Source organism: Episyrphus balteatus, chromosome 2, assembly GCF_945859705.1.
Source record: "Episyrphus balteatus chromosome 2, idEpiBalt1.1, whole genome shotgun sequence".
Classification (NCBI taxonomy): domain Eukaryota; kingdom Metazoa; phylum Arthropoda; class Insecta; order Diptera; family Syrphidae; genus Episyrphus; species Episyrphus balteatus.
In genome coordinates this window covers 56,921,013-56,944,634 of record NC_079135.1, presented here as the reverse complement: position 1 = coordinate 56,944,634, position 23,622 = coordinate 56,921,013, and the positions used below count along the sequence as shown (strand labels likewise).

General features: G+C 33.0%; 1 protein-coding gene across 1 annotated transcript in view; it reads left to right on the top strand.

Annotated features, from left to right (window-relative positions):
- Positions 1-6,681: 6,681 nt before the first annotated feature.
- The window catches only part of LOC129908818 (motor neuron and pancreas homeobox protein 1), a 42,381-nt gene continuing 25,440 nt past the window's right edge, over positions 6,682-23,622 (top strand). The window contains exon 1 of the mRNA XM_055985622.1: positions 6,682-7,717. Coding sequence (XP_055841597.1) covers positions 7,321-7,717 — 397 coding nt within the window. The 5' untranslated portion in view covers positions 6,682-7,320. The remainder of the gene's footprint in view (positions 7,718-23,622) is intronic.

The following is a 23,622-nucleotide window of genomic DNA, read 5'->3' as shown; positions in this document are numbered from 1 at the left end:
TGACTTTTAGTTTTCGGTGTTTGATTCAAAATATATAAGAGAAATTAAAATTAAAAAAAAATAATACTTTATTGGGTAGATTTTTTGAAAAAAAAACTGTTTGAACTTTTTTTGAATTTTTTTTTCAAAATTTTGTGTTCGAAAATTTTTTTTTCAAAAACTATTGATCAAAAAACATTTATTTAAAAATCAGCAAGTAGTTTGAGTTTTTATCTTTGAAAAAAGCTATCGTTTATTTTCGTAGGATTTGCCGTTGTCTTAAAATAATTTTTTTTTGATTTAAGGTCGATTTCTTAATTTTAATTTTTTTTTCACCTTCATGACAAATTTTACACATGTTCGCCACATATACGGCCAGGCAGACCAGCGGTTTCTTATATAACTCGGTGAAGACTATAAATTGGTATGTCTCTGAATACTAAGCAATTACCTGCAAACTTTAGGTCGCTGGCTCTCGGTCTATAAGGCTCATTTCACACATAGACGGCGACCGGCCCGAGTAGCCGGTTTTACTTCATACGTTTGCAATTTATTCGTGTTAAGGCGCCCATAAGAACGTGTACCTAGCAACCAGCTATCCGGGCCGTTTACCCGGTTTCCGGCTATGTGTGGGGCCTAAGGTTTGGTTTTCGAGTTAAGTCCAAGAAACTGAAAACCGACCAGTGTTACCGTTTTCTCAGAAATGCACCAATGGATTTAGTAGCATTCTTGTCTGGAATATACTTTTATGTCAAGGAATTATATTCAGCAATAAAAACTCTTAAACGAATTTGTTCCATTCAAAAGGGTCTATTCGATAGACTAAAAACTGTTAAGGAAATATTGAATCATGCATGATTTTATAACTTTAAAGATTCTTAAACTGTACAATTATAGTCTTTTTGATTATCATTTTAAAAATTACGGAATGACCCCCCAGTTCAAGTTTGTCGCGAGTCAACCACATATAGGTACAATACAAATTCAAAGTATGAGAATTTGGAAAAACATCGGGATTCCTGGCGGGTACTGCATAAGTGCGAAAAAAATAGAATACCTATGCTGCCTGTTTTCTAATTTTTGTATTTATAGTATAATAATGACAGCCGTACATTAAGATTTACTTATAATTTGTACAGACCATAAAAACTAACATTGATGTCGGCTGGGCGTTTGATATTTCTGTATGAATTATCAATTACACCACTGTTAGACATCGGCTAAAAAGTTAGGCCATAAAAGGTTCTTAAGAAACATTTGAACTGGAGTAAAAATGGAAATCCATCGAAGTACCGCTGCGCCGCGTCGCACCCCACTTTTTTTCAGAGCTGGAGCACAGCTTAACCACAGTCGCGCCACGCTCGAAAATTACTTTTCAGCTCAACCATAGCTGAACCACAGCCGCACTATGCCAAACGGCTGCACTGGAGTTGAGCGCTCAAAAAATAATATTTTCTAAAAATTCAATTTCCATTTTTACACTGCAAAAAACTAATGCAAGCAATCCCCAACATCAAAATGGAAAACACTTTTTTTTTTTTGAAGGGATTAAATCTTTAAAAGACACTTGGCAGTATTCGACACCAAGTAGTGTGGTACTCTTAACCACTAAAACCACCTCTTTATCAGGACCAATCTTGAGAGATCGACATCAGATTTTTCTTTCTTAACTTTGTAAAATCACTTTGGGGGAAGTTTAAACTTTTAATACTTTCCCTTTTTTTTTAGACCATAAGCTCATGAGGCTTGGTTCTTCTTAATCTTCGAACATGGTTTCTTGTATTCAAGACGGACACCATTTAAGAATTGGTATGACTTTGCAGTCTCTGATTATGGGATACAGCGTATTTTTTAACAACTTCTGTAACCGTTTCTATTTGTAAGTCACGATGTAGATCGCTGTTTCTTATGTACCAAGGTGCATTAACTATTCCACGAAGGACTTTGTTTTGGAATTTTTGGATGATTTCGGTATCTATTTGTTTTCTTTGTACAGCCCCATAATTGGATACCATAGGTCCAAACAGGCTTTAGTACTTGATTATTCAGCATTATTTTGTTTTGGGTTGATAAATCAGAGTTGTTACCAAGTAACCAGTACATTTTTCTATATTTCAAGTTTAGTTCTTCTCTTTTTCTTTTTGATGTGCTCTTTCCACTTTAGCTTTGCATCCAAAGTCATTCCAAGGTATTTGGCCGTATTGGCGTAAGGTACAGCTTGATTATTAATGAATATTGGAATATTGTTTTTAAATTTTTATTTGTAAAGTTTATATGTGAAGATTTTGTTTCATTGAGTTTGATACGCCATTTTTCGGTCCAATCTCTGACTGTGTCGACGGCATTTTGCAGTTTTACTGCTGCCTTAGAGACACATTTGTCGGGTACCAAAATTGCGGTATCATCTGTAAAAGTAGCCATTATGGTGTGATTCCCAACTGGGATATCCCTTGTGTATAGTAAATACAGGGTAGGACCTAGGACACTTCCTTGTGGTACACCGGCTTCTATTTTCTTCAATTCCGAATATTCTTGATCGTACCTTACTCTAAACAATCGGTCTGAGATGTACGATTTTAATATTTCATAGTACTGTCTGGGAAGATCCCTTTGCAGTTTGTACTCAAGTCCCTCATGCCAAACCTTGTCAAAGGCTTGAGCAACATCTAAGAAAATAGCTGAACATACTTGTTTTTCTTCTAATGCTTTTTCTATTACATCCGTTATTCTATGAACTTGGTCTATCGTGGAATGTTTATTTCTAAAGACAAACTGATGATTTGGGATTAACCTTCTTTCTTCTATAATTTTGCTAAGTCTCTTCAGAAGCAGTTTTTCAAAAACTTTTGCCATAATTGGTATAAGCGATATTGGTCTGTAAGACGTCACTTCTGTAGGTGGCTTACCTTGCTTGGGTATGACAATTACTTCAGCAATTTTCCAATGGTGTGGGACATACAGTTGCTTAAGGCATGCATTTATTATATATTGGAGTTTTATGAAGGCTTTTCTTTCATAACCTGGGCAGTAATTAGATCGTAACCTGGTGATTTTTTATTTGATAGTTGATGTAAACACATACTTTTTATTTCTTTTAATCTTACAATTGGTATTTCACTTTCATCTATCTTATCAACAAACTGTAAGCTATTTTCAGCCGCGTTTGTTGGGTATGGCTTAAAAACATTCGCAAGATGCTCCGCGAAAAGGTTAGCTTTTTCTTTTGGGTTACCGATCCATTTCCCATCTTGAGATTTCAAGGGAGAGTTTACTAACTGCGGTCTTTTCAGGCGCTTGGCTGCTTTCCATAGCGAAGAATCGGTTGAAGCATCAGTCGTTAAATTCTTTAGGAATGTACTGAGTGAATCATTTTTGAATTTATAAATTGTTTTTTAATATTGTTGCTTATACGGTTAAACGTTGTTTTATCATCTAGAAATCTAGTATTTTGCCATTTTCTTCGAGCTCTTCTTTTCTCTATTATCAACTCTCTTATCTCTAAAGGATATTTTATTTCATTTTGTCTTCTATTAGAAAATGTTGGAGTACTTTCTTCAGCGGCCTGTTGCACATCAGCAATAAATTGTTCCACTTCATGGTCAATTTGCTCGATTGTATCCATGGGAGATCTTAAATTTATAAAACTTAAAAGCCTTTCTCTAAAATCACTCCAGTTTGTTTTCTTATTTACAAGCTTTGGATTACTTTTTTCTATTACTTCCGATTCACTTAGTGTTAGAATCACTGGAGTATGATCTGATGACAAGTCATAATTACCTTTGACACTAATGTGATTTCGTTTGATTCCTTTAGCTACGAAAATGTCAATATGAAATGGAAAAGACTGATTTTAAAAAAGCTCATTTAATTTGTATTATTCCCACTGTCGACCGAACGGTGGCCCTCAAGAGACACGCTTGAAACCTACAAATGTGGTCCCTACAGTAAAGCAAAACGGTTGATCATTACACCAAAACAGCGCAATTAGATAAAAATCATTTGCAGTATAGACTATACATTTTGGAGTCGATAATGCCTCCATATGGAGAAAGCTTTTGGTATTCCAGCAAGTTATAATTCCAAAACTACGAAGTTGAATAAATATTAAAACAATTTTAATTGATGAAAATGGTAAAAAAAAAAAATCCAGAATGTTTTTAGGACTGTGTAAGTACACTAAGTTTTAATTCAATTGCAATAGCTAGCTCGAATCTACTTTTACTAACCTTGGGTAAGTAGTTACCTACTTCATCTCCAAACCGGAGAGACAGACCGTGCAGTTAGGGTTGCCCACCGTACTCTAAGAAGAGTATTGTACTCTATTTCATGTATTTGTACTCTATAGTCTATAACTCTGATAGAGTACGCCAAAATACTCTTTTTTTTACTTAAGGCTAAGTGTACCGCCACATAAACATCTTAACATTTACAAATTGGTGGATAATTTTTATATTTCTAAAGATAATTGAATGAAAAGGAAAACGATAAAGGAAAAGAATATTTTAAATATTCGACCTTATAATTTCTAAATTTGAACAATTGTAAGTTAGAGATTACAAAACACTAAAATTTTGGTCGTTGTTTTAGTATGACCCACTTGTTTTGTTTGTTTCTTAGTCGGACGTAAAATTTAATTTTGTTTTTAATTCTATTTTGTAATGAAATTGAATCAAAGGATTTTTCAAAAACTTAAACTTTGTTTTTTTTTTAATAGAAAAAAATTAATCGCAACTGATGCTATTTTTCTTGATTTTGCAATGTTTGAACTGGTGTAACTTTTGCTGTTATCAATATAATTCATCGAAATAAAAAAATGTATAGAATATTAATACCTTGATTTTTTACAAAAAAAGATTTTAAATATTAATCAAAGAAAAAATTTTAAAAAGGATTTTTTTACTTTTTCAGAAATATTAGCTTAATTTTTTTTAAATTCTAATTTTGTTCTCTATTTTACTTTGTTTTGTTTAAGACCCCAAAACATTAGATTATTTCTTGTAAAAAATCAAGGTATTTATGTTTGAGTTAAGCTTCTTATTTCTTTTTATTTCGATGAATTATATTGTTAACTATAAAAATTGTGAGCTATAAAATATCTGTTCTTGCAACTTTAGCATTCACTGAGAGAGTATTTTGGGTCATGAATATGAAGTGATGAGATAAGAGGAATAGAGCTTCATTGAAATTGATCAAAAATGAGCTCTTAATTTATATGAATTTTGAATTTGAACGGTTAGAGCTATACACATATTTAAAAAATAACAAAAATACTGTTATATACTGCAAGAAGCACCAAAAAATACATTTTGAAGACTTTAAATAAATGGTACTCTTCTTTTTTCAAATGAACTCTTTTTTTTCATCTCTGAAATCAAATATACTCTATTCCTTCTTAAAAAAGTTGGCAACCCTACGTGCAGTATAGGAAGACCTCGTCTAAGGTGGCGCACGCAAGTGGAAGCGGCCTCAATAAACTTGGCGTGCGAAAATGGTCACAGCGAGCTAAGGATACACTTGACTGGAGAAGCTTGTTGATTGAGGCCCAAGTTTTTGTAGCCGCCTTATGGCGCTGGCCACTCTATGTAAGGAAGAAAGTAAATACCAATAGTTGTCACAGAAGTATCTACTACATGGTATCTAGTTAGATATGCATTTGCAATTAGTTAAGATAGGCACCTCTCTACTCTACCCTACCTACCTACATGCATTCGGTTTACTTCAAAATATTTATTTCACATAAATACATAGGTAACTATAGGTAGAATTGTACTTTAATATCTAGGTAGGTATCTACCTATAAGTTGAGTGCTTCCCTACCTATAGAAATAAGTTTATAGGTACATAGTTTTATTATTTTATTTAAGACAATGCCTATGGCATCATCAAATAATACAAAATGTAGGTAAGTTTATTATTTTTTCATTCCATTACTACATATCTATATATAACATTTCTCTGTTAAATAAATCCAAATAAACATGAATTAACAAAGTGAAACCAAAAACACAAAGTAACAATATGAAGGAAAGGGAAGCAACGAAGGCAACCCACATTCAGTTTCAAAAGTTAAAGTGATAGAATGAGAAAAAAGAAACATCCTCCAGCTAATCGATAAAACTGACTAATTATTGGCATTGCTAGGTAAAATTCTTAATTAACATGTTCTCTCCACTCAAGCTAGCTAGGGCGGCAAAATCTCACAAAAAAGACATGAAAAAGATAAAATTCAAACCACCCACCCATCCAACAGATCAGATCAACCAGAGAAACAAAACGATGAACAATCGAAATGAAACCAAGCTATCTAATATCAACCAGCCAAAATGAGATGCCAATAGGTTTGTACAAAAAAAAAAAAACTAATTTCACAATCCCATCCTACGCCTAACAAGTATTCCTCCACCAGCAACCCTACTCAGTTTTATTATTCAAAACTCAACCTCTCTTTCTTTCTACATCCGAAGATACACACTAAACCAACACTCTCTCAAGGTATCTCACGGATACGTAGCGTGTTTACACACATAGTGTCGGTGTAACTGGCAACTGGAAGTCTCCGAAGAGCTATGAGTGAATTTCCAATGGAAAATGGATAAGTGGAATGCTTGTTTTAGCTCCACCCGTGCAAAAGATACATTCAAAAAGAGCAGAGGTTGAAAAGAGTTCGAGATACTTTCCAATTCGTTTTACAGCTAGAGCATCCCTTCAGTATAGAGCACATCGCGGACGGTACCAAGTTCAGCTCAGCTTCAAGGGTGGGTTGTGGCATTTGTGTCCGTCTCGGGGAAAATCGGTCTGTGGAGCGTGGATTAACCGGAATGGCAATTGGAATTCCTACTCGGATGCGTAGCGATATCTCGAATCAGTTGTTCTTAGTACAGCATATCGTGTACACGGTGTGAAAATTTCTATTTTTTGTACGAGCACCTTTATCAAGGAACGTTCAACGAACTCATTTCGTCGTCGTCGCCTTGTTTTGTTTTTTTGTTTTTGGCCTGTGTCTTTTCTGTGGTGGATGATTTAGGATTTTTTTTTTACCTCATTGAAACTTAATCCTGGTAGAGCAGTTGTTTCTTCGCTAAGATTTTTTTCCACCCTTCGTTATTTTGTACCTTGAATATCTTTTGTCTTTGGGCTGGAATTTAATTGAGTGAACGGATGTTTTAATACTAACATATTAGCAGTGAACTAAAAAGTGCAATATCTTTGCTATTCAAAACAAAAATATATCATTGCAAATTGCAAAATGCAAATAAAAAAGAAAAACGCGTAAAAGTGCAGAATTTTCTTTCAATTATTTTATAGAGTGAATATACCGTCGGCAAAGCTTTAGTTGATAAAATGCAGGCCACAAAAATGCGAACCCCATTTGCCATTCAAGAAATTCTTGGACTTGGTGTAGGAAGGCAATCAAATAATGTATCACCGCCGATAAATGTGACATCATCAGGACTTTCACCAGCGGGATCAGGCAGAGATACAGGCTCTATGTCTCCGGATGCTGTTAAAATGGCAAGTGTGTCCGCATCAGCCGTCAATCACTGCCAATTACCCGTTTTTAATCCGGCGAATTTTTATGCTGCGGCTGGTTACGACCATAGCACGTTAAATGCGGCACATCACCACCATATGACAACCTTAGCAGCAGCGGCTTATTTGCGTGGATTTTTACCGCCGGGTTTTAGCACGCCTCATGAATTTAGGGGACATTTTCAACAGCATTTTGGCAGTCAATTTGGTAAGTGATCTTTTTTAAGTTTCTTTAGTTTTTTTACTAGAAACAAATTTCATATACCTATAGGAGGAAATGCTATTTAGTTTAAAATAAGAAGCTCTGTAAAATAAAGTGAAAATGTTAAGTTACTCTAGGTCGATTTGATTAGATATACTTGTGGCCTAATAGAACACAAATGACAGCACCAATAATGTTTGGATGTGTTGATTTTAATTACAACTAAGATGGAGACAAAGAAAAGAAAGGTACATAACTAACTATCTCCAGATAAAAAAAAAACCTACGACAAAAAGCATACTATGTAAAACGTAAAAAAAATGAAAATTTTTAAACTCATTGTTAATAGTTTTTCCGACTGGAAAACTTGCAAAAATGATACAGAAAGCTTATAATTTTATTATTTTTGTTTAAACTCTTTTGTTAAATAAAATGCACTAGTCAAAAAAAAAAATTATTTAAACTTTTGCAACCTTTTTAAAAAAAAAACTTCCGAAAAAAAAATATTTGCAAAAACCACCCATTGTAGTACCTGGGCGAAACGCTTTATAAATTTGGATTTGAGGTCACTTGAACCTTAAAATTGAGTTAAGGCTTATACATCGTTCCGTTTTTTAATTTAAAGAATTGATTTTTTCTTGTCTTAGAAAATTGGTGTTTATTTCCAACAAATCTCAAATTACATACATTTTCGGTTTTTCAGGTTAATATTTTTCATTCGTCTAATGACAAAATAAACTGTGTAGTTTGTACATATAAGTAGCTATCTGATTCGCAAAATACAGAAAATCATAAACCACCAGTGTGAATAATTTTTTTAAAAACAGAATACTGTTGTTGTTTTGCCATTGTCATTAAAGTAATGAATGAAAATAATTTAAAAAATATAACTACGCTGTGTGAAATTGTGTTATAAAACTGTGGTGGAAAAAATAAAATTAGACAAAAGTGTTTTAATGGGAGCAATAGCAAAGCAATTTAAAGTGTCCATCAAAAGTATTCTAGTTTTAGGGTTAATCTCGCAAAACTCCCACCAATTCCAAACAACAGTTTTGTGTTTGTTACAAATAATGTGTTATTGTAATTGTACTGTCTAAATTATGTAAAACTCTTGTCTATGGGAATTTTAGAAAAATGTCGAGCAAAGTAGGTATCTGTTTTCTTTTCCCAATTGATAAAAACGTACAAATTAGCGTAGTATGCATTGGTCGATAAATAGCAAAATCTGAGAAATGTCTCAAGTTTTTAAAGAGCTTAAAGCTAAAAAATTAATTAACGTTAGCACGGAAATGAATTGACTGTAAAAGTTTTGCAATCTATGGAATATGGAAAAATAATTTTATTGAGAAAAAAAGATTTGCATTTCCTAGCTTAACGCTAATTTAAATAACATTTTTCAAAACACACTCTTTTTTCATCGCATTTTTGATATATTTTTTACTTTTTTAGCCAGTTTGAACAGAATTCGTCTTATCAAACCAGTTTAATATCAATACGTATAGGTAGAAGCTCTATTTTTTGAAATATTTCCGTTTTACAAATTTTGGGAGTTATTTCTTACGAATTTTAAAGTGATCCTTATTTCAACTGTTTGTTAACATTTTTTAGAAAAATGTAGGTATATCAATTCTTAAATGTTTGGGTTCAGCCAAAAAATCACACTTCTAGGAGATCAAACTTTTGAAAATAACAAATAACACTGAGTTACAAAATAAAAATCATGTCAATCACTTTGGAAATGACCTAGCAGAAATTGTAGGTATTACTGAGTATTTCAAGTTGTATTCAAAAAACAAAAATTTTGATACAATTTCAAAAAATCATGAAAATTGGGTTTTTTTTGCAATAAATTGGAATTTCTTTCTCGAGTAAAAAAACCATAACTTCCACAATTTCTAACTGTTTTTAATAAGTAAAAGCTTTCTTAATTCAGCATAAATAGAACAATAAAACTGTTTATAAAAAAAATGTTGGTGAAAAAATGTTGATTCAGCCCATAAAATCTATTCTCAATTTGGTGCTTGAGCATAATAAAAAAATATTTTCGAAAAGAACAAGTACTCCTTTGTTTAATAATATAAAAGTTTAAGGTTCTGTGTATCACAATATAATGAAAAAAGTGTTAAAATTTAGGTTTCTTTTTAAAAATCTTTTGCGACTTTTTTTAATATTGTTTCTCAAAGATGATAAGGAAGTTGGTTTAGTTTTGTTTTTATTTGAGCTTTTTAAACAGAAACGCACTTAAGTTTTATTTGACTTTCATGAAATCAGTTGTCTGAATATTAAAGAAGTTGCAAATCTCGTAACATGACAGAAAAATTCCATTTTTTGAAAAAAAGGTGAAAAATTAAACCAATATTGAGATTTCAGCGCAAACAACTAAAATTACACTCACTGGTCAACAAAATTTATTTTTTTTTTTGCAGTTACCAAATTAAATTTTCAATAGGATTTTGATCTCCTGAGGTTGAATCCGAAACTAAAAAAAAAATTCTATCAAATCAGGCATTTGAGATATTTCCGTTGGAAAATCGAAAATGCCGCTTTTTAACAGTTTTTGAGGTTATTTTCTAGCACGTGATTATTTATTTTAGTTAATTATATAACTAAAAATGTTTTCTCTATTAATCCGTTTGAATATTTGTTACACATACTATGTGTATATCTCAAGCTCATCTCGAAAAGTTCTTCACCGATCATTTTCATATTTTGGAATAACGTTCCATTTACAATGTTTATTTATTTATTAGATACTACATATTTATTTTATACATATTTCCTTACTTTTTTTTGACAGATTTTGTGCATACAAATTGCATTAAAAAATATACAATGCAGGAAAGCACCGTATTTCAAAACTATCATTTTTATAATTTTTGTAAGTTGTAGTGAAACTAACTGTTTTTAATGTTTTAATTAATACAAAAGTACTAAAATAATTTGTTATTTGTTAAGCCTAGTATCTAAGCTGCTGATGCGAAACCAAAAATACCCTAAAAAAAAATGCCACAACGAAATCGTAAACGAAAAATTTGTTCTTCGGTACCTACGTTTCGGCTTCGCTACCAGCGAAATTGAAAATTATACTTATTTGAAGAAGAAAAATTGACATTTGAGTTTTTGTGCGGGTTTTTGTTGTTGATTTTGTCATTGCATGCCTTTCTGAAATATGTGTTTGATTTTATTTTATTATCTTTGTCTAGCTATATGTGATACCCCACATGAATATTTTACCGTTAAGATTTCACAAGCATTTCATTGTCCTGGTGGAGACGGACGTATAGTAAGCGATCTAGACTTTATTCTGCATTTATTTTTTTATTAACGGTGTCATGGTTTAAAGATGATTTATTGACCAATTTTTAATTCAAATAAATGGCTTATATCAAAATCTTGTTGGTTTTTGACTTTTTTGTTTTAAGTTCAAATTGCCTGAATTCACGCACCTACACACCCACATCTAAAATTATTACAAAAACAATTTTTCAAATTATTGCCACGCAAAATATCTTTTCAAATGTAATGAATAAATGTAAAATATAATATATATAATTCAGAAGTAAAATTTACTACTTTGTTTTTTTTTGCACGTTTCACGTTAACATTTAATGCCCAACAAATAACCGTGCTGTTCAGAGCGTACGGTATGCTATACGGTGCCCATCCGTCCCGGTTTACCCGGGACTGTCCCGTATCTCTACAGCTTGTCCCGGGTTTTTATTTAAGAAACCCGGGAGGGACGTATTAATACTTTGTACGGAAAACAAGAAAACAGTGGTTGGAAATTAAAATTTTTCAATTTTTCGGATAAAGCATTAAGCATTGAGTCTCCAAAGTCAAAAATCTGTTGCTGCAAGAAAAATTGCCTGGATAAATAAATGGGAGTGAAAAACGATTGAAAGCTCTCCATTTATTCTAGCACAAGTAAGAAATTCGTTACCTTAGCTGCGCATTGTGCAGCTAGTGCTGTGCTAGTTCCCATACTAGCACATGCCATTTTGACATTAGGCCATGCGAGCTCATGTCTATTATAGTTGGGCCTTAACTACGTTGAGTAAAAAACTTAATTAAATACGAAGAAAGTAATTGTGTACCTGGTTGTTCTTCTTACCCAAATAAATCATTCAGCAAGCACGTGGAGCAAAAAATAGCATAGACGCCATTTGGGGGTTTGTTATATTCGAAGAAGTAGATAAGCTGCAACGCTACTTTATAAACTGATACTAGAACTACCAGCTATCGTAAAACTTTGCGTTTTCACTTGAAACTGGTGTCGAAGGACATTTTTTAAGCTAAGGATCTTCACCCTGTTCGATTTCAATGAAAGGCTACCACATTGACTCTCGAATATAAATCAAATCAAAAATCAAAATCGAAATTCTTTTACGGAAAATTCTATTTTGGGTAAAAGAGTAAAATGAATTTGGATCTGAATTCATACATTGTACACATGTACATTGGGATGAACTTTTGGGGTCAGAGCAAGAATGGATCAGCAAAAGTATCGTACTTTGAAATTGTATAAGGTATAAACCACTTCAAAATAAAAGAAAATCATTGACAAGCAGCTCAAGCATCTACAAGCTCTTACATCATTCAAGGATCTCTTAAACAAAAGAATTTGATGTTTTTAAAATAAGCTAGATCTTGAAAGTTAGATGTGATCTAATCTTTTCTGATTGGAAGAAAATATAGCGGCAATGAATCATCCTTATGTAACCTTTGGAACATGATAAAGGAAGAAAATAATCAACACTTTTGGGCCGATGCCCTGCACTGCGTGAATTCAAAGTAAGATAAGTACTTCGGAAAACCTAACGCATGAAGGAAAATGGGATCATACGTTTTTTATTTAATTAGCTTGGAACAAACTCGTCAAGTATTTAACTATGGACAATATAGAAAATTTCAGCTGAAAAAATAAATAAATTGTCTGTTTTTTGTACTAAGTTTTATGGATGACAAATTTTTTTCATTTTTCTTGAAATGAGTTGGAATAGACTTGTGCTGTTTTTCCCCTGGAGTCTTCAAATGCTTCTATATATTTAGGATTTTACTTTAAACAAAATCTATTTACCGGGAAGTTATAAGGTAAAAAAATTTTAATTGCTATTTTACAAGTAAGTATTGTAATCGTATTTTATTTCTATATTTAATAGTTGAAATAAACTTCAACTTGGAGTTGATACTTGAAGATATAAAAATGGTGTAGGAACCTACTGCTACAGTAAAACCATGAAAATAAGAACCACCAAAATGCATAATTTTAACGGATTAATTATATCTTATATTTCAGATTAGAACAGAAGTAGTCAAATGTACCTACTCTATTTTTGGATGGGCAGTAAACGACTACACCGATTAGAAAAAACAAAATTCTAAGAAACGTTTAAGTAATCGTGATATTTAAATTTTTGGATTTTAAAAATTAAAATTATGTTTTTTGGAAAAAAAAAAAACAAATTAGCAAACTTTAAAGACAAATATTTATTTTTTCAAATTCGATTTTGGGTCATTCACTAAAAAATTTTGGTCTTCTCAAATACTCCTCTTGGGATCCAAGGGTCGTCGGGAGTATGTGAGAAGACCAAAAAATGCATCAAACGATTCACGATACACCGTGAAAACGGTGAAGCATGGCGGTGCGAAACTGATGCTTTTCATACAACGGGGTTGGGCCTATTTATCCCATCAAGCCCCATCAGGGGTATAATGGAGTTCGTAAAAATTCTCGAGGAGGTTATGTTACCCTATGATACAGAGGAAATGTCTTTGGTTTGGGTATACCGACAAGATTATGGCCCAAAGAATACTTCGAAAGGGGAAAAATAATGGTTTCAAGAGTAAAAGGTATGCGCTATGGAGTTACCCGCAAAATCCCTCGACCCTAACCCCTTTCAAAACTTGTGGGGGAATGTAGGTAAAGAATGAGGTCCATGAGGTGAATCCCAAGAATTCGAAAGAATTGTGGGAGGTAGTGCGAGATTCGTGGATTTCAATACCAGTCGAGAGGTGACAAAATTAAACGAACTCTATGCAACGAAAATGCATTCTAGTCATTAAAATAACGGTTATTCCACAATGTATTAATGGTAATCTTAAATAATTAATACACTTTCATACAATTTTCAATAGTTTTTCTTACTTTTTGCCTTGTAGATGCAGTACAATGCATTTTGTGAACAACCACAATTTTTTAAAATTGATGTATCTGTGACAAAAGCAAGGTTAAAAAATCAATCTTAATTTTTTCTGGTAATATTTCTAAAATACTTTAATTTGTTGTTTGAAGTTTTTTGAAATATACTACAACGTTGATAATATTAGCCTTTTTGTTTTATTTGGGGAGCATTGCTATTTTTATGAACACAACTGTAGGTTGCGAATATTCGCATCCGCATCCGCAAATGCGGAACATCCGCATGAAATTGGGCATCCGCATCCGCGGATTTTCATGCCGATGCGGATGCAAAGAAGTTGCGACATGAAAGAAGTTGGACGGAGCCGGCGAATGGCGCGCACCAATGGGATTCACATCGAGTAATGGTCTGTGACTGATTTTTTTAGGCAAAACACAGAAAAAGTGCAAAAGTGTTAGTTTTCACTAAAACCCAAATTAGATAATTTCGCAAATTATCTCATTTCGAATTTCAAATTGCATAGGAAATTCTTAGAATTCGGAATTCGAACTGACTAATTGGCGAAATTATCAAATTTGGGGTTAAAACAGGCTATTAATAGAGATCTATTTTTCCGGGCAAAAAAAGGGCCAGTGCCATTGAAGTCTTAACGATATTTTTTACCCACTCCACAAGGTTGTTTTCCTAGGGAAAATTAATAAGTAGAGCGGGGTTTAACTAACCAACCTCTGTGTAACCGAGTCTAATGCACCTCTTTTTGATTTCTCTCACTAAACACAAATAATAAAAAGGTTATTTATAACTGTATTATTGTTTTAATGCATTTATATTAATTTTTTATATAAGATCTTAAACATCCGCGTCCGCATCTGCAGATGTTAACTTTCAAAAATCCGCATCTGCAACATCCCTAGTAGGTACATGCGCTATCTACCTATGTACATACCTAGAGGTTTTAACCTGGAATGTTTATATTTAAATTCTTTTTTGTAGTAGAACATTTCTAAAAATAAATAAATAAATTGGAGAAACCACATGCTCTTGAAAAACGATTAAAGATTTGATTGTTAACTTGAGCTATACGCCTTTGTTTCTTTAAATAGTCATCCTTCCCACTATTCATGCAACACAACTAAACGCTAATTTACAAACTTTGTTGTATGAAGGATTTCAATTTTTTCATCCTTAGTCAACCTAATACAAAAATGTCAAAATGTTCATCGCTTAAAACAATCCTTTCGAATTACAAGAATGCACCAAGGAGCAATAAGCAAGTACAATATTTCGTACACGCGATTGTCCCTGAAGCATTGCACTCTTTTTCATCCACTATTTCGCCACCTCTCATTCATCATCACATATCCAAACACATATTCTGATGCAAAGTCAAGATGGAAAACAATATACAAGCAAAACAGAATTCGTACATAAACAAACCTACAAACAACAAAACATTAGCTTGAGAATGAAATAATTGGCTCACGGAGTAAAATCTCCTACATGCCCTAACGAGCATTTTTAATTTATAGTTTACTTTATTCATGATAGCAGAATGCAAGGCCCTGTATAATTTTTCAGACGTTTTAAGAAAAGAATTCTACGTGGAAAGAAAAAAAAACATTCCAACACCTTGACAATAAATCTTTTGAGAGGTTATACTGGCTCTCGCAGAGAGCTTTTAATCTTGGAGCCCTCCTGTATCTATGAAAGTCTACTTCAGAATTTTCATTAGTCATTTTCTTCAATAACATAGGTACATACTCCTTTCATTATTTATACCATGTAAGATGCAAATAAAATGTATGTGTATGGCTCATCCTGATTTCTAAAACTTTTCTTACATAACCGCATGAGCTGATTTGCTTTATAACCTCAGAAGGCCCGTTGTCAATAATCTATAAGTTTAGTCAAACAAAAATTATCCTTAGAAATTGTTTTTTGTTGTTATGTTTAGCAAATTTGACTGAGCTACGTACACAACACGGCTTTTACATATATTCTATGGGTTAGTTCTCAAACTAATAAAAAATAAACTGTGCTAAATAAACACTAATTAAAAAAAATCAAAATATATTGAAAATATTATTGGAAAAGATGATATCCCGACGCGTTTCGAAGCTATTTCACTTATCAATCAATATCAAATAGGTATTTTTTTTTTTCTACGATTTTTTTTACAAAATTATCAGAAATTGTAAAATTGTGTCTTTTTTTTAACTTCCAAATTCCTGAGATGTTTCGCTGTTGTCCCTTTCTCACATAAGAACTAAAGCGCTACAGTTGCGATAGCAATTTGTTTCTATTTATTGTAAGGTCATAGCCGTATTTAGGGGGGGGGGGTATTGGGAAATTGGCAAGTTTTTCGCTTCGACACAGTTTTAATGACCATTTGCTTTAGCGGAATTAAGAATCGACTGCAGTAACATATAGTTGATAAAAAAGTTCTGTGATTCCTGAAAAAATTTCACTGATGTATATTATTTAAAAATTTATTTAAAAATTGTGTAATAATTTTTATGTCTAGGGTGCAGTTCTTTTGGCTGCAAGTGTACCTACCTATTTTTTTTTTTATTTTATCTTTACGCGCCCGTCTTCAAAATTATTTGCAGTTTGAAACTACAAAAACGCACGAGGTGTGAAAGATAAGATTTTTAAGTTGTTTCTTACACGTGGTAAATCAGTGCATGCCCTCAAGTGGAAATTAAGAGAAAAAAAGCTTCAGAATAAATGTGCAATGATAAAAAGCGGATGGATTCACCTTGTCTCATAATCATCCAACAAAATTTCATCGCATCATCCTTCTTCATCCCTCATCTCCATTATATGAAAATCTTCTTAGTGTCACATTGCAATATTCCATAGTTAGGTGCATAAAATAATAGACACCTCAGCGAGTCCTTGAGAATACAAAACAAGTGCCAGGGCATAAAAGCATCTAATTAGCTATGCGAGTGAAATGACGTTTAACACGAAACGTCAAAGAAAAAATACTAAAGAAGTATGTGGCAATTGTGCTATGAATGGGAAGAGTAAGGTTGCAATTTCTAGCTTTCTTCTTAATTTTTTGCACACAAATAATAAAGAATACCTACTGAAGATGCTTAGCATCGCATGTCCTCTTATTTATGTATATGGATACTTATTTATATGTATGCATGTCCTGTTGAGCCACTCAGTAGCATAGAAAAATTGCAAATCTACAGTGAGTGCTGGTGTGAGAAGTATCCCTTCAGGACTGAATTGTCACTTCTTTAAAGAAGCTTTCCTTAGGTTGAATCGGCAAAGGTAAAGAGGGGTGCAGGAATAATAAAGAGTGGCTTGAAAAAAAAAATTAAAAACAATGTTATACATATATATATGTATGCAAAGAATATGTATTCAAAGCATGCACTGTATTTGTATTTGTTGTCTTTTGTTGAGCCTTGCCCTTCATTCGAGAGTAAAAGTAACTTTCTTACATTCAATGTGACATAAATAGCGAAACATAAACACATTTGGTCCGTGCAACACGAAACATAAGGTTTCAGACTTGGTCGCAAATTCTGGTTCTTATATGGCTCTTTTAAATATTCAAAATCTGTAAATTAAGGGTTTGTTTCAGAATATCTGAATTTCTTTCAAGTAAGTTTTTAAGAACTTTAGTTCCTTATTTGTATAATGTTAAATAAAAATAAATTTTCTACAGCCCATGTTGTCAAATTATATATTTTACTAAATACCTTACAGGACATTAGGTAGGCGATGACTTCATAATGTATGGGTAAAAAAGAATGTGCATGTACGAAAAGAATTAATTAATTTTAATAAATTCTTAGCTGTTGAAACATTGTTGTTTTTTTGTGCAAATTAGCTCTTTCAGAATGAAGAATGAGGTGGCAGGACCTTTTGTATGGTTGAGACTTAGGAGATGAAGATAATACAAAAATTTATCTGAAAGTTGGTGTCGATAGTGTATATGGTATAGGTAAACCTATGTAAATACTTCTTTTCTAAGCCTATTCTGATGCCGCAAATGGTGTCACAAAAATGTTATTCCTTGATCCCATTTTATTCAGCTTTATAAACAAAATTGACCAAACTTATCGATCACGTGAAAAACTTTTCCACAACGCTTTAGAAATAAAATTGATAGCGACACTAAGGGTACGGCCACGTCCTGAGCAGCTGAGCGGCAATCCTGAGCGACGAGGTGGATAAGTCCTGAGCGGCGATCCTGATTCCTGAGCGGCAATTTCAAAACCCTACAAGTGCAAAAATATCGATGAGTATTCGGCTTACACGCGGGCGTTCCAGGTTCGATTCCTAGAAGTGCCTATTTTTTTTTATTTTATAATTCTAAGTAAAATGAAGTTGGTATGCCGTATTGTAGTTAATATAGATCTATAACTAAAACCAAAATTTCAAAAGAATCTAATGACCTGTTTTGGAAAATTTGATTAAAAAAAAAAATTCAACATTTTTTCAAAATTCCAAAAATGCATTTCTTCAAAATCTTATTTTTGATTTATACTAAGACTATATAAATGCTTTTGTATAAAATTTTTTTATAGAATTAAATTAGTCGTTTGAGAGAAATTAAAAGCTTAAAAAAACGGTTCTATGACAGGTGACAGGTACCGTTAATAAAGAAATATTTTTTTGTTAAAAGATAGGACTTGTCCAAAAACCCACACTTAATTTTTTTTATTTTAATCGTTAAAAGAGTTTTTCAGAAAATCATACTTTTCTAAGATTGGTGCATCACAGGTGTCGTTAGATAAGGTTCTAAAAAAATGAATTCTATAGAATCATCTGCACAATCTCCAAAAACTGCTACATACCAAGTTTGAAGAGAATTGATCCATCCGTTTAGGCTTTAGCTTCTTAAACAGACAAAGATTCGAGTCCCAGGTTCGATTCCTGTAGGGGCCCATTTATTTTTTTTTTTTTAATTTTAACGAAAAAAATTAATATTTTTCTTCAGAAGAAACCATAATTTTCAATCTTTACTAAAATGTTCGTGTTAATTAAGAATATAATGTAATTCGCCGCTCAAGATTTCAAAAAAATAGAACAGAGCTGAGTGGCTGAGCGACGTCGCTCAGCCGCTCAGGATTGACGCTCAGCCGCTCAGGGTGTATGTGGCCACCCCCATACATTTCCATACGTTCTAATTTAGTTTTGCCGCTCAGGATTGACGCTCAGACGCTCAGGATGTGGCCGTACCCTAAAAGGGATTTCAGTGAGTTCCTGTTTATCTTTCTGAGTTTCCAAAAAATAAAGAAAAAGAAGTAGGTACATTGGCAATATTCGTAAGATTGTCAAAAAAATTATCGAACTCCTTGATTGCTCTAGACTTCAGAGCTTCCCAAACGGCTTTGTTATAAGTTAGTTTGAAACTAGCAACATATTGATTAACATGGCACCATAGTCGGGAGAATGTGCAGGCCACTCAATCATCAACTCGTTGTACTATTAACTCACAGGGCTTAGTTGGTATCCTTAGGATCGTTATCTTCCTGATAGATCAGTGGCGTAGGTAGCATTATCCTAACACAGAGATGCTATAATTCGGTGTATGTGGGCCAACACCATAGATAGAAAAACTTGCACACCACTAAGCTGGATCCTCTGTTTTTAATTTTGTTTTGCTGTGGAAGGTGGAGTATATTTGGTGTTTGAAGGTCTTCTTCCAAATTGACAAAATCATTTTCTACCATATAAAGTAATCTTAGACTCGCAGAATATTTCTCCACTTTGATGCAGGCCAGTCCAAGTATTTCTTTGTGAATTTTACATTTTTGTTGTCAGCAATGCCAATGGTACTTTTCGTGGAATGTATACCTACTGTTTGAGCATATTCTGTAAACGTCTATAAACCGTTTCAGCGCTGGCATAAACACAAAATATGTCTATTAAACGCAGATTTTTTAATACCTGACAGCTCATTTTATCAATTTAAGTGACATTAACGACTTCCGCCCTCAAATTTCTGAAATTTCTGACTTTGGGAAGTAAATACATAACTGCATTTCTTACCATTGTTAATGAGCATTCAACTAGACTTTGAACCTGTGCATAAATTTTGCTCTCCGAATTCAAAATGCTTATTTAATGTATAGGGTTTCCTAACTGCCTGCAAAAAATATGATGAATTTTTAAATAAAAGCTATAGACTGCTATAGAATATTACTGTCATCAACAAGTGCATCTCAACATTCTCGCTAACTGCATATTTGCACGCACTGAGGGAAAAGCCACCATAAAACAACGTAAAATCAATGAAAACCACATAGATTTTCGTATCTTAAAGCAATATAAATTTAAAGATCATCTTTGAAACAAAGACGTTTCAACTTCCAATTTATTTTTCCCCACAGTGTACATACCTATGAATGGTTGATGCTTTGATATTGAAGGCCTTTCATCTTCAAGACTTTTTGTGTGACCGATAAAAATCTATAAATGAGTTTTCTGGTCTTTTGTCCATTAAATTTTCAAACGTTCAAAAAGTTTTCAAGGCTTTTTGTGTGAACGATAAGAATGCATAAATGAGTTTTCTGATCTTATGTCCATTAAATTTACAAAGGTTCTAGGACCAATTGTGGGACAAAGTCTAAGTCAAATTGTTTTGAAAGCAGCTCTGGTTACAAAGTTTATTTCTTTGTTATAAAAATATAGCCAAGATCATTTACGCTCCTCTAGTAACTTATAAAATAATTTGTTTACTCTTCTTAGACCTAAATATTAGTTTTCCCAATTATTGTGACATCAATAATTAGTAATGAAAGATGTAGTTTAAAACACATTGAAAAGGGCCTGTCGAAAATTTCCAGCAAACAGGATATAGATATCCCTATTATCTCGAGAGTGTTTCTTTGTTGAAATTCGCTATTTTGCGAGCATATACAAGACTCTCATCCCGTCAGTAACTTGATACTTTCTCCCAATTATCATTTCATCATCATCGTCATGGTCGTCATCTCGACAATTCATATTCAATTGAAAACGATATTTAATTGATGACCACATACATATACCAAACAAATGAATCGAAATTAAATCAGTGGAATTGCTGTATACAAAAGCAAACGGTGCTTGTGTTCGAACGCCTAATTGTTCAATTAACTAATTTCCCTCGCAGTACATCTGATATTTTGTTGTCGTCTCTTCCTTTCATTCTTCTTCGCTTCTTTTTCTTTTCATACGGATACAAAAATAATTTTATTTCTCAGTAAAACGTGCTGCATTATGCTCAAGTAGTTAAATACCAATGAAAACACTTGACGTGAAAATTATGAAAGATAATGATTCCTGGAAATCTGACTCGCATCTCTATGTAGTGTTTGGCTCCTTCTCGGGATCAGATGCTTTAGCACTGTTTGCATTGTACTCTGTAGTCTAGAGTTGCTGCTTTTTTCACGGAAAGCGAGTTGGGACACACGCCTCACCTGATGTATGCATAGTTGTAGATTTGCTTCTACACTCTGCACACTAGATCCATCATGCCTCAACTATCCGCCCTTACCAGCTACAACGACATTCATAAGTACGAACGACCGACATCAAGTGGAAACATTCACTCATCATGATATTCACTTCTGGGGCTGTCGTCACTTAGGCCAGTGGATGCAACCACGTCATAAGGGATCAGAAGTCATCAATGTTATTACTATGTGTTCACTTTTAATACCATATGCTTTTCCAATGGACGACAACAACAAATAATAGGGAACCACCACAACTGAGTGTGATATCGAGGAAGTGCTTCTTTTTGGGTTGGGTTTCACTGTGTCGTAAGTCTTATTCAAAAAACGATTGACGCAAGTGGGTACATATTATGCATGTGAAAAATAAGAAGAAGCAACTGATACAATGCTTTTGGAGAAACACACTGTTATTACACGCAGTTTTAAACAAACCTCCACATATTTGAGTGTCGTTTTATTAAACAATTTGATGTGATTAATATACAAAATGTTTTTGGTTTCATGGTTCATAAAGTTTTCGATCATCTCTAAGTTCCTAAGATATTATTGCGAGCAATAAATAATAATAAATAAATTCATAAAGTTACGCAAGAAGGGATATTTGTTCCTTAGTAGATATATTAGTCTGTACCTGAAAATTAAGTTGGAGGAAGTAATGTTTGTTGATCAATTGTTCATAATGATTGTAGGAAATAGTAACACCGTCTTTCTAGTATGAAGTTGGAGACTCCATTTGGTCCAACTAATTTTTTTGGCTTGAATTTAGCGAAAATTTACTTGATATTTTGGTATCTGGAATTCTTTACCATTTATTTATTATCTTGACAAACATTTTTGAATTGTTATAAAATCCTGTTCATTTGATATTACAGTGTTACCCAAATTGGAGCAGTGTTCAAAGTTTCAAAAGAAGGTTAGATTTAAACAGCAAGAACAAAAACATTTTTCTAACATTGATGACCTCGCAATATTGGTATGGAATGGATAAATATAAAAACGGAAGAAATAATTGAACTCGCTAAATACGTACATACTCCAATTTAAATTAAAGTTTTCCAAAATGGAAATTATATATCTTGAAATAAAAAATAACACAAAATCATTTACATCAAAATTTACAGCATCAACAAAATAACGCAAAGCCATTTGCTTCTTCAAGCCTTGTTCACATTTTTAAAAAAGTAAAGACTATAGATATTTCAATGGAAATCTATCAGCACTTGTCCTCTCGATTCTTCGACCATTTGGTGTACAAAATTGCTAGTCCCAACTATTATTTTCATACAAAATGTACAACACAAAGTGTCCTGTAAAAACATCCTTGAGTCATTCGTGATGGTGTATTCTTTTCGCACCTACTACTCAATAGCCACTTCAATAAAACGGTTGAAAAACCAAAAGAAAATTGTTTGCCAAGAAAAAGAAACACTCCACAATATATAAAAACTATACACAAAAAACTCTGTAGTGTCCTTAGGAAAAACTTTAGACCATAATCTCTATTTTTACCAGAAGGTATACATACTACTGGAATTATCCTTGTTTGTTTGCACTGCAACAACATAAATGGAGTAGTAGAGGCAACAGGAGCATGAAATTAAGGAAGCTACACCACCACACACAGAAGAAGGATAATATGTCATCATTAAATTATTTACACAAAACGCCTACTTTCTTCAAGTACTTAAGGCAAAAGGACCAAAAAGGTGCACTTGGTTGAGTTAAAGGTAAGAAAGGACGACATTATCATGGTGTTGGTCTCATGTGTCCGGACATCCTACTTGGCTTTGTTAAAAAGATTTTTTTTCTCTCTTTTTGTGGAAGGCTGTTGATGTGAATTGTAAAATGCGGTTGCGCCTTTATTTTATTTTGTCGGTCAGGAGTGCAGTAAAACTCATCTACCTAAATAATCAGGATAAGTGCGCGGTGCTCTCGTGTAGTTGTGGTATTTGTAATTGTAATCCACTTAACAATTTAAAGGTATTTAAGAAGTATTTAATGTTCTCAGTTTTTCTTTATTACAGGGTCCTTTTTGGTGCAATTTTCAGTAGAATTTGATACTTATTTTGAAGAAATTAAATACACGATCAATTTTACGCTGCCTATGGATCAATGAATTTCAATCAACAATATCTGATTGCTTTTTTTGATGCCGGGTGCGGCTTGGTAATGCATAAATAAAAAAAGACCCATATTTTTCGGAAATCTCATTTATTTAAGGAAAAATAATCAAGGTATGAAATGTCGAAGATAGGAAGGCTTTGAATAACAAGTACAGGAACGGTACTATTCTCACCAGTTT